Raw genomic sequence first — 13,001 nt, 5'->3', positions numbered from 1 at the left:
AGATTATATTGAAAAATTACTCTGGATTTTCAATTTTGATCTTAGAAGTATAAACAAAATCTATACTCAAGGCGGAATAAGAAAATGATCAAGTGGCACGATGAGTTTTCAAAACAACTTTATCAAAGGCCACCCGAATGTCGCTACTCGTTTACAAAGTGTGCGTAATCAATCAAAAACTAGCTGAGCGAAAACAGACATTAATGCATCCGCGCCTAGCTATTTATTTGCGCCTTATTCAGATTAGGGTAAAATTTTATATTCAAAACCACTTACAAATTTTAAAACTTTTGCATTTTTTTGACTACTTATCATGTAAAGCACAAATATTGTTTTTCAATTAAAAAAAAAAAAAAAAATTTTTTTTTATCCTATGTATTTTTACTCATAAAAAGTATCTAGATATTAAATAGTGATACATATCTTAGATATTGACCATTCCATTTATAAATAATACTGTACTTTCTTAGTAATTTAACGAGATTTTAAGCTTAAATCTTCCACTCAAATCCAAAAGTCGGACTTCAGTACAGAAAAATGAATAAATTAATATATTGCACTAAAAAATTAATATTTAATATTTATTTATGAACTCCTTCTAATTATACATAAACAACAAAATAAAAGTATACGTGTATATAATACGTATTTCTAAAATTACATTTAAGATACTTCGTAAACGGATGTAAAATGTACAATTACAATTTCTCAATTCTCTTTGGTATGTGTACAAAGGTAAAAACACATATCTTGGAACATAAAGTTGTGGTGTTCGAGGCACCGGATAGTAGTAGAAATGTTAGGTAAGTTTCCGGGTTCATGCTTGCTGAAATATTGCTGACGTACAAATCTTATGTGAAAGTACTTCCTTTTTGGAAATCGAAAATGTTTACTAGAAATTAATAATTTCCCGACGTAGTTTCATCGTTATTATATTTGCATATAACTGAGACTTATATCATATTTAATATGAAAACAATATTTTGATTTTTAAAGTTTGTATTGGTATTTAAAAATATTTAGATAAAATTATAAAAAACTGTCTGATATTTTCTTATATAGTTAATTTTTTATTTAAAAATATTTTATGAATCAATTTAAATTAAATTCATTGTAATTTCGATATTTAATTATTTTTATTTTCTAGTTTTAGTTTAGTTTATGTCACCTCATAAGTATAACACAGAATGATAATTTAATATTAAAACAGACAATTTTAATGTTTATCAACTTTCGGAACAAATATATTTATTTATCCCGTATTCCCTTATGGTTGAGTAAACTTCTATTATTTTCCATATGTTTAAAAATTTAATTTAAACATTTTGTTGTATTTACTATGATAATGCTTTGGTATACGATGGCTATGGTTTGCGATAAAATGAAAATATTATATATTTCATACTTAATAATCATGATTGTTGAGAGAGCTTAGTCCCAAACTTGACCATACTACTCCTATAACCTAACCACCCTTCCAAATTTACAATATGTAATATTAAATGGTATATAGATACTTGTTTTTATATTTAATAAAGCATAATTAGATATAAATGTGATTTTTATAGTAAGATAATATAATATATGAATATATTTAAATCATAATTTAGCATTATTTTTAAGGAGGGTCATAAAAAAAAAAAAATAATAATAAAATAAAATAAATAAACAAATTAAAATAATAATGATTATATTTTGAGGCATATTTGTTTAAATTATTTTAGACTACATTTAAAGATTGACATCAGATATGTTTAATATAACTCACATACAGTTAAACATTGTATGTTTATTTTTTAATGCAACGAATTTAAATTATTTATTTGTGAATCTATTATATTTAAGTAGAACAAACGAACCATATTATAATATTTAAATAATGCAAATGGATCCAATGTGCGATATAAAGTTTTTTGGTGCGTCAATTATAAAACTCTAAAGTTTTGTTTTGAGTTAGTTTTACGCTGTCAAAGTAATGCCATTGTAAATCAGACCAAATACTTATACCAACGTCTTAAATAAACCTTATCTGTATAAAATTGAAATTAAGAAATTAAACTGTCATAATGAAGAAAATACGTTATTGAAGATACTAGTATATATTTTAAAACAGTAAATATGAAATGTATAATGAAACAAATTACCGTTATGAAATTTAATGACATTCATAATGTTTTGTTAAATATTATTTACAGCTTCACATTTATAACTGTGTTTGTTTTTTTTTTGAAACAACATCAAAAACAATTATATTGTAATGTGAATTTAATTAAATTGCGATATTATTTATAATAAAGAAATTTTCGACCCACGTCTAATTATACATATAAATACATAATACCATTTTATGATCAACACAAACAGAGTACTTACCATCTAGAATTTAATGCTAATTTTTCGATATAGATAATAATTTAATTAGTTTTACATATTTTAAATTGTATTTACCATACAACACGCTCGTGTACGCATGATTTAGTATTGCTGCGTATATTTATTTTATTCGAAAAATGAGTGAAATAATTTATTGAAGAACTAATTTTATGGAATCATATAATTTAAACTTAATAAAAAATATTATAAGATAGTATTCCTGATTTTCTTCTCTATAATATTTTAATCAAACTAAGTAAACGTAAATGATTCATGTACAATTAACCTGTCATGGAATTATTATTCTTCGTTAGAAGAACTATATCTCACCCCAACACACTACTGTCATAACATTCTTAATTTATGAGAAAATTAAATATTTCATATTTTCACATAAATGTATAAATCAGAGGAAAAATTGTATGTATTCAAGAAGCATAAATAACTTCTGGACGATAGATATAGTATTATAATAGTCCCTACGACTCACTGAATATTACTAAAATTAAAAATAAATGGTCCGGATGAATATCGTGATTACTGAGTTTGAATCCAATTCCCTCATCCTACTTGTCAATGTTTAAACAACGTTATTAAAACCTTTAGTGGACGGATGAACGTACAAGTTAATATTATATTAAATAACCACCAAACGGCTGCAAATTACTGCTCAACGTCATCGATCTGTCTTTTAACTTTTAGGATAAACATCGTTAATGTAATCATATTATGTGTTTTAGATTTGATTAATATTTCTATAAAAAAAAAAAAAAAAAAATGTATTCACTATTCGTCATTTAACTAATACTACCGTGTACTTCATTCTCGTATTCTGCAGGTATTTGCAAAACATTTTTATTTGTGAGTTTATCTAAACATGGGTAATCACTAACCAGTAATCGCTCGAGCGGGCGTCCGATGATTATTTCCTAAAATATAACAGTGGTGGCCATAAGTCATAACGCTAATACGATATTACTAGTATAATATTTAGGGATGGGGGACAATTATCCAAGCCAGAATTGTATTGAGCAGGAATAATAAATTTTATTAGGCGGTGTATCATTATAATTTATAGGTATATTCTTATAACATAAGATATATAATGAATCGTACAAGATGATCAACGATAAAATTATAACGTAATATTATACTGCATTTGTTGATCTTGCACGGTATTGTCACCAGCGACTAATTAAGAAATTCCAGTGGATTTAACACTGTGAAATATAAACTACAAATATTTTTAACACAAGTATTTGTTTAGTTTTGATCAAATATAAAATACAAGTCTACAATTATTGTGGATGACAGCAGTTAAATTATTAATCTACATTAAACCTTGAATCTTTGTGAATATTAACAACACTATAAGAAGAAATAAAATGATTTATGATTATTCCAATATTAACAAAAAATTGAATTTAGCGTTTTTTCATCGATTTTCATTCAAATAGTTACACCGACTTATTAGTTCGTTAATAAACCGACTTTCTACTCACAAAATCTTCAAAAAATCTTAGAGACATTTAAAAATTAAAGTAACCAAAATATCTTCAAATTTAATCTGTCGGGTGACACTACTAAATGTTCCTCTTAAACATCTTATTCTAGTCAAATAAAATCACCTATTGTAGTAACTACTTATTTATGTATGGATTGTAGTTTTATTTTAATAAAATTAAAAAATTAAAATTGTTAAAAAAAGGTTATGGTGATAACTTATTTTTATTAAGATAAATATATTAACTAAGTATTAGATAAACAGCATACCAACGTGTTTAATTATTTGTTATTTATACATTGTTGTACAATTTCGGCATTATCTGAGTCGAATAGCATTATTATAACTATTATTATAGCGACAGTGTATCGGTTATTATATCGCTATCATCAATCAAAACTAAATATGTTCATGGGTCAGCATGCCTATTTTTGTTGCCGACCGATACAACACACACATTATACATACTTTGGCTATGAATTGCAATATTATTACGAAGTTAATGCATTTTTGTTTGCTTTTATTGTTATATTTTTCGTCAGTATCGTTTACATCATCAAAACGTTTGTGAGTAGTATTTTAGTGCTCTTGTCACGTTAATTCGTAAATTATTTTATATCCATTATATTTTTTACTACACCGTATTTACTAATTGACGCGTTAAATATAATTTCGTAGACACGAATCGTTACATTATTGTTAGTTATATACTAAAGTCTATAATATTATATCGTTTATATATATAGGTATTTCAGAACTACGCTAATCGCAGTAGTCGTTTTTTATTATGTGCAATTGTACAATATTTTAATTATTATTTTCTATTCCATTACTTTTATAATATTATATATAAAAAAAGGTCCAGTTACTAATGTTGGAGTTTATGCATTTAAATGTTGTTTAGACATAGGTAGCGGTTGCAGGTCAGTAAATGTACTGGAATAATATCTGATTAATATTCTACTACTTTTTATTATGAATTATAATTTTAATTGTTAGGCCAAAAGAGCAAAATATTGCATTATCTCCATTATTACTATTCGAATTAAAAAGGACTAAGATTTATTATTTATGCTTCTAAATTGTACAGGTTACTGTATTTATTTTTAGTGCTTTATGCAGTTTAATTTTTAATTATACCTACATCAACAAACAATACCTACCTATATCAAACCGTTATAATAATTATATTTTCGTAGTTTTATTCATACAAACGATGCATATACACAGTAATGCACTTATTTCACTACGTATAAAATAAGTCGATTAGTATTTTTCCGGTGACTCTTACCAGTTACCACTGCAAATCGAGCTACTCATTCTACCACACATACATACACTTATAATTCGATCTATAAACTTATTCAACAAAGTAATATTATACATGGTAATCGGGGTCACGAATTATTATTATTCGTTTACAGTATACATGTGCAGTCATTAAATAGGTGTGTACATATTTATTACAATATACTCTTATGTTATTACACATTATGTGATTGATATGTTGTATGAGATACGACGTGAGAACTGAAGAGTACGAGACATGCACCATGTATGAGAAAAATTACGCCCAGAGTGGTGGCAGGTTACCGATATCCTATAAACATATGCCACTGCTAAACAATTTCATCGGCGACAATCTTCAAAATCGATCTCTTTTACACAAATACACTCATTTACTCACTCACTCAGATAATGTGCATAATATTATAAATTTCATATATATATATATATACATAAATGTATAATATTTTAAAACGCCCATGTACGGTCAACGCCATGTCGTTTTAAAACATATTATTCAGTTGCGGCGGGAATGGTGTTTCCGGCGATATGTTCGGCACGATGGCCATCGGTTTATATTCAATGTGGCTAAAAACAAACGAAAAAAAAAAAAATCCGCCAACATAAAACGCCCCAATCTACCGCCACCATTGGAAGATTTATATTCAAACAACGGCAAACAGGTCCCCTGAAAAATACGATCGTGTCACAACTGCCGCCGACAATAAGTTATCAGACGACCGGAAATAATATACGTGAGCACACACGCGCACACACGGACTAGTATAATAATATGTATTCGTGTCGTACACTATATTTACGCGTGCGAGCTAAATATGACCAGCTGTGGTAGTTCCAATAACATTCATCATGTGATATTATTATTATTACAACCAAACCCGCGCACGCCACTGCACGCGCCGCGACCGTTGTCCGACGGTCACACGCCACAGCCGCCGCTACTCGAACGGTGTTCGTTTTTGTCATTTTTATTTTTTCATTTTTTTTTTCATTATTAATATTATTTTGTTTCGCCGCTGTTTTGTTTTTTTCGTTTGTTTTTCCATTTCCCTCGGCACGAACACGGACACACTTGTGGTTTTATACGACCGCCGTAGCTGTCATCCGAGTTTTTCACACCGGGATACCGAAAAATCGTTTCTCCGTGGATTGAACAATCGCCACCGCCACGGTGAGTGCCAAACATCTCTATAGACAGCTGTGGTTTTCATCGCCCTCGATTTCACAATCACAACCTTTAAAGTAATTTTTCAACGACTTCTATGAAATTTCAGTTTCACGCAGATGTGTCGAATTTATTATGTAGTTGTCTACTTGTATAATATGATCATCAGTGTAACGTATTTTAATCCGATAACCATTCGTCGCAACATTTGTTGTTTTAAGCGCATTTCAGCAAAGTGAAAAAAAATATTAAAACTTGATAACCTATCTACATTTTATAATATATTTTAGTTGATAATATTACTTGTATAATATATGCAGTATATATTATAATATAAATCAGAGTTGAATAATGGAATGAATTCAGAATGCACTCAGAGTGTTAATATTATTATAGGAAGTCTATGTACAAAATCGTTTTATTTTGCCGGTAATTGGTGATGCGGTGAGAGTAAAATTGGATTCGAAGATTTTGGAGATTTTTGGAAGGCTAATCCTACCCTGCTGTCTATACTGTTGGTATTCATGACTACTTTGCATACCGCCGAAGAGCGTACCTATACATGCAGACCTGCTATTAATGCATTTGCACGCAATTTTTACAGAAACCTTATCCCATAACACCTCTCTGAAAGCAGAATCAAAGGCGTTACAATAATAATATTACATTTTTGTTATAGAATGGTTTTTACTTATGCCACTTCAACGCGCGATAGCAGCGTAAGTAATCCGATTATTGCACACGCATTTATTATTGATAATAATACTTAATAATAATTTTAAATTATTTCTTAACGACATTCATAAATTAAGCATTGAATCATTCTATACACAGCATGAAAATAAACAATAGGTCAGTATAATACTCATACCTCTGATCTCCCAGATAAAAAATTTAATATTAGTATCATTATTTTATACTAAATTATCAAGTGACTCTTGGTACATTATTTTCACTTCGGCTATTTATCGACAATTACTATTTTTTGTTTAATTGACAAGAGTACAGGAACAATTTCGTTTAAATATACCTAATAAATAGTTTTTTCTTTGTCTATGATACAAATTGAATAATTTCATTTTAAATTTACTTAAATCTATAGTAGATCGTACATGCGACGTGGTATTGTAATATTAATTTACAATGCATCTATTGAAATATTCAGCTACTTACTATTTGTAGTTTTTTTTTTTTTATTGTCATAATATATAGGTAGATGTTGTTGAAATTAATTGTTTAATACAAAAATATTCACCAACCTGATCCTGAAAAATAAAAATCCACAGTTAAAATATAACATTAATAATTTATTCCATAAAGATGATTAATGACTCTGTTCTATCAGGTATTACACGTTTTAATAATGTCTCACAAAAAATTGATAATGTATTCAAACAGTGTCAAATATTATACTAAAAGTTATAATATAATATAATATTTATAACTCCACGATACTAAAGCCCTTAATTTGATAAATAATATATAAGTATAAAAATATTTAAAAATATATTAAACATTTAAATATATTATGGTGTATGTATCTATTACGTAAATAAAATTACTATAAAATCTTAAAACTTTTTCCTTATATGTCTTACTTTATTTGTCTGTATTATGTTTTATTAAAATAAATGATTCTAATGTTATTAACTGATAATTTAAATAAGTAAAGAATCTAAGCAGTTTTAGGTTAACATCTGACAAAATTAGTTTTAATTACATTTGAAAACATACAAAATAATAAATTATCATCAAGAAAATTTCAAGAGTTTAACACGTTCGTTATGAAATTAAAATATTTCTAATAACTAACACAAATTGAATATGATCTTATATTTATTTTATTCCTGTTGAGTGAAAAGTATTATAAATTATTATGGTTTAAAAAATAAACATTATTTTGTTCAAAAGTCAGAGCCATAACAATATTGATATTTAAACTTCTTGACATATGTTTTGAGCTTAGTTGATACCAATGACAGTAAACAGAGTGACGAATTAATACAACTCATATTTCTTTAATGTAATCGAAATACAGTTAAGATATTTACATAAAAAAACCCATTGTACATATATTATAATGAGCTCGTAAAAAATATGTCTGAGTACTAATTTATTTTGATTTTAAAATTTAACTCTGGGTTCTGTTAAAGTAAAAATTAAGAAAATGTAAAGTAACTCGTAACACGCAGATTTAATGATTTAAAGTCCTTAGGTATTTTAAACTTTTGGTCACGAAACGGCTTGCGCAGAAAATCACAGCGCCACATGACCATAAAAAAATTTAGAACTGGGATGTTTAAAACTACCAAAATAGTTATCGATAAAAAAAAAAAGTTGATGGGTGCAGGAGAAAGAATTCCAGAAAAATGGCTTCCCATGACAAGTCGGAGGAGTAATAAAAATAATCCTCACCAAAGCTAACTTCCGGACATGGGATTACGGCACGACGCTCGTCTTTTTGTGACATCATTTTCAGTTCTTTCCTACATCACACTAGAAACACACACACACAAAACAAACTATATATCATTTCTCATCCTTGTTCATATTCAACTCTATACAACTTTTTTGTTGCGAATAATAATCCTTAAATATATGTTAAATGCGCGTCCGTTTACCATATATATATATATATATATATATATATATATATACGGCCATTTTCTAGGCACACGTAAAAATGAATATTATTAATGAAAATCTCAACGTAAACAATAACAACTCGATAAATTATCGTATAATAGATGATAATCTAAATTTATGTCGTGTTACATACGTTAGATGTTCCAAAGCAAGTTTTAAAAATTAGAATATTATACATGAAGTTTGCTGTTTAAGATTTTACGACAGATATTTAAATCTAATTATAAGCAAGTGTAATAAATATACAATGCTAAATATTTTTATACATTATCTAATGAAAATGTCGATAAAATAAAGATTTTTAAGATAACCAGGTGTGAAATTGTTTTATTTTTAAAATTTTTAATGCTGGTTTTAAAGATTTTTTTCAAATTTTTATTAAAATTAAATTATCTGTACACATTTTATACAATAAACTTAAATAATAATAAAGGAATGTTTAAAAAAAAAAGATAATTTTTGTTTATATTATACTAGATTATTGAAAATTATTTTTTCAAATGGATATTGTATTTTTTAAAAGCTGACAAAAAGTACGTATAAATTTTATCCTTCCTAATAAACTACATTAAACTACCTAACTTAAGGGTAACTTTCAAACAATTTAAAATAATGCCGTATTGTATAAACTAATTCATAACTAAGATCATTAACTAACAATTAATTCATTAAATGTTTAGTGCTTATATATGCAATCGAGCATAAGTATTACATACTTATGTATTATATTATTCAGGCAGTATCATTACGAATGATATATTATAATAAAAGTTACCGTGTTAACGATTTTTATGAATTCCTTCATGATGTATTTTGTACTAATAGTATGCAGATTTAATACCGTGTTTTTGGTGCTAGTACGAGATAAACGCGTATTATAATATATTAGTAAATTAGGTTTTAAAACTTAAGTTTGGGGGATAAAATTTAAAAAAAAATTATTAAGATTGCACACTTAATCACCTACATTTATCATATTTTTTAATGCATTTAAATGATTGAAAAGTACATATTACACTGTGATAAATTTTCCCGAATCTCTCAGAAAAAAATCGTACCCTTGTCTTTGTAACGTATGAGGCCAGAAGTTCAATGACGATGGTGTATCGGCAAACACACACAGGAGAATACCATACCCGTGTTACAAGTCGATGATTAATAATAGCCAAACTGACGATACACTGAATGATTTTCACGAGCTGAATCTTAGATGCATGATCGAAGAGTCGAATGAACAGTAGTTAATTGAAATTTGGCTATCTTATCATTATATTGCTGTTCATGTTTTAAAAAATTTTGATTTTATAGATATTTCAATATTTAGCTAGCAGTGCTGTAACGAGATACATTAAATTAGTATCTACATACTTTACTTTAAAAAGTATCAAAATACACAAAATGCAAGTAGAGATATATTTTTTAAAATGTATTTAGATATTTTAGATAGTGGATACAGATATAAATATCTTGAGATGCATTTAACAGATTCTTTATAAAGATTTAATAAAACAAACAATAAATAATTTAAAATATAATTAATTTGGTATAAAAATATAATCCAAAACTATAATACAATTTTCAATCTAAAAATAATAATTCAAATATAGTAAACAATATTAGCTATGAGTTAGTTCACGATACATCACAGCAGTTTAACATTTTTTTTTTTTTTTTTTAAGTATCTAGTTACAGCTTCAAAATACAAAAATGTATCTAGTATACTGCATTTTACCTATATATACATGTAAGTGTCTAAATACATTACATTATACTGTTTGCTATTAGCATGTTTATATGAAAACATTCCTATATCATAAAAATATTCTGATCATCTTAAGTTTTTTTTTTTTTTATTCATATAAAATAAAAATAATGTAATCCAATAATATTAGATTTTCACACGTCTCGTTTATGAACATGAAATCATAAGACGGCTGTATACACAATGTACTCATACCTATATGTATGTATGAAATGCAATTTTTAGTTTACACGAACATTATGAATTATAAATATGGTATGTAACCTAAAAATTCTAAGCTATCGTTATGTAAATTCATGTATACATTCAAAGTTAACAAGGTCGTTTTTTGGATAGGTTTTGTCCACCATGACAACGGAATTGCCGTAAAAATATCTTTATTGTTTTTTCTGAGCTAAAATATAAATGAATAAATAACGTTTTGTAGAATGCACAAACCGCGATCAGGCGTTGGAACATTTTTTACAGTAATGCCATCACATTATTCGAGTTGAACGTAGCAAGGAAACTGTAATATGTATTGCTAGTAGGGTTATGCCACGCCATGATGGGTGTTTTTTTTATTTTAATTTTTTAGTCGGGAAGCAAACATTGCTGCGGTTGGAAAATATACTCTAATATTTTTGAGTGCGCCGTAATTCGATTGAAAATCACATGCAAATCATTGAAAGACACTTTGAAAATATTTCGAATAATAATGTATTATACTATTATTATTATTCCGAATGCATTTCAAGTACTTACTTAATATAAATATTGTTACTATTATTTTTAATAAAAAAAAAAAAAAAAAAAAAAAAATGAAAAATAAACTTATCTATATGAAATGTTTTTGTATAAAATGTTCATTTATGCAATACTATTTCATTATTTTTTTTTCTAACCCTAATAATATTCTGATAATTTGTGTATGATCATAAATTATTATCAACTAATCGATTTAACTACCCTATAGTATTATAAATATTTATTTGATAATACATTTTTAAGAAGATTATTTTTAAGCACCAACTGCATCTTTTTTTTATTTACCTATATTTTTAATAAAATTTATGTCTATTTTATTCTTAGGGTTCTTAATTCTTTTTATTTATTGAAATAAAAATGCTTTTGCATTATTTTAAGTGCTTTTTTTAAAGTTTTATATAGCTACAAAATCATAGCTCTAGTTAATATCTTTCAAATTTAATAATCTAACATACGTATATTTTTCTATTGCATCGTTTAATTATTTATTGAAAATATTATAATAATACGTTATTTATTTAGTATTCTTATTCATTAACGAGAAATATTAATATTCTTAATTTATAACTTTGCTCTTTATGATTTAAAAGAAGTAAGTTAATTTGAGTACTTTTAGTTTTGTATATATATTTAGTATACAATATTCAAGAAATCTAGGACAAGAATATTAAGATATTTTAGTAAATTTAAATTGTCCATTCCATAAATTCCATTTAATATTCAAAATAAAAAAATAATCGTAAAAGTTTATTTTCATACAAGTATATGTGATAATACATATCAATTATATATTAATGGATCTTGAACTAATTTTTCCTTAGTCTTTTTTATTATTAAAAAGGTTTTAGCTATTTTATTGATTAATTTATGAAGGATTAAAGTGGGTACACATTAGATATTTCTAAAGAATAATGGGCCTTGTTAAATATTTTGTTTGTTATTACATGATAATACGCCTATATTATGCATTTGTGAAAAAAGTTTTTTGTTCGCAAAACAAAAAATAGACTATTTATCATTTAATTTATTTATAAAATAATAACATTTTATCATAAAACTATTATTATTTTAAAGCGTGAAGAAAAGTAAGATAGGTTTTTTTTTTCAATACGTAGATATAATGTATAATACCTACTGTTTGTACAAAAATATGTTTGGTTAATTTGTTATGCAATTATTTTTTTTTTTTATTCGATTAAAGTTTTTTCTATGAGAAGGAAAGCTGTATTCTATTAACGCTAGATTTACACTTTTGTACAGCCGGATAATTTTTTTAAATTATATTTGCGTGGAATTAATTTAAATGAACTAACTCATAAACACATACATGTGCAATAAATAAAAACAAGTTAACTTAAAAAGTGAATTTTTTATTATATATGTATATAATTACAATTTGGCGATGAAAATAAAATTAATGCTTATACTGAAATTTTATTAAAATGAGCAGAAGTATAACTATTAATATAATAATAATGTCAATAGATTATATTTTG

General features: G+C 26.1%; 1 protein-coding gene across 1 annotated transcript in view; it reads right to left on the bottom strand.

Annotated features, from left to right (window-relative positions):
• The window catches only part of LOC112591365 (calcium/calmodulin-dependent 3',5'-cyclic nucleotide phosphodiesterase 1A-like), a 350,746-nt gene that overhangs the window by 221,531 nt on the left and 116,214 nt on the right, over positions 1–13,001 (bottom strand). Inside the window, exon 2 of the mRNA XM_025335166.1 lies at positions 7,610–7,615. Coding sequence (XP_025190951.1) covers positions 7,610–7,615 — 6 coding nt within the window. The remainder of the gene's footprint in view (positions 1–7,609; positions 7,616–13,001) is intronic.

The sequence above is a fragment of the Melanaphis sacchari genome, unplaced genomic scaffold (genome assembly GCF_002803265.2).
Source record: "Melanaphis sacchari strain LSU unplaced genomic scaffold, SCAv2.0 Contig132_pilon_pilon, whole genome shotgun sequence".
NCBI classification, from domain to species: domain Eukaryota; kingdom Metazoa; phylum Arthropoda; class Insecta; order Hemiptera; family Aphididae; genus Melanaphis; species Melanaphis sacchari.
The sequence above is the reverse complement of the archived record's forward strand: the minus strand, read 5'-3'. Positions and strand labels throughout refer to the sequence as shown.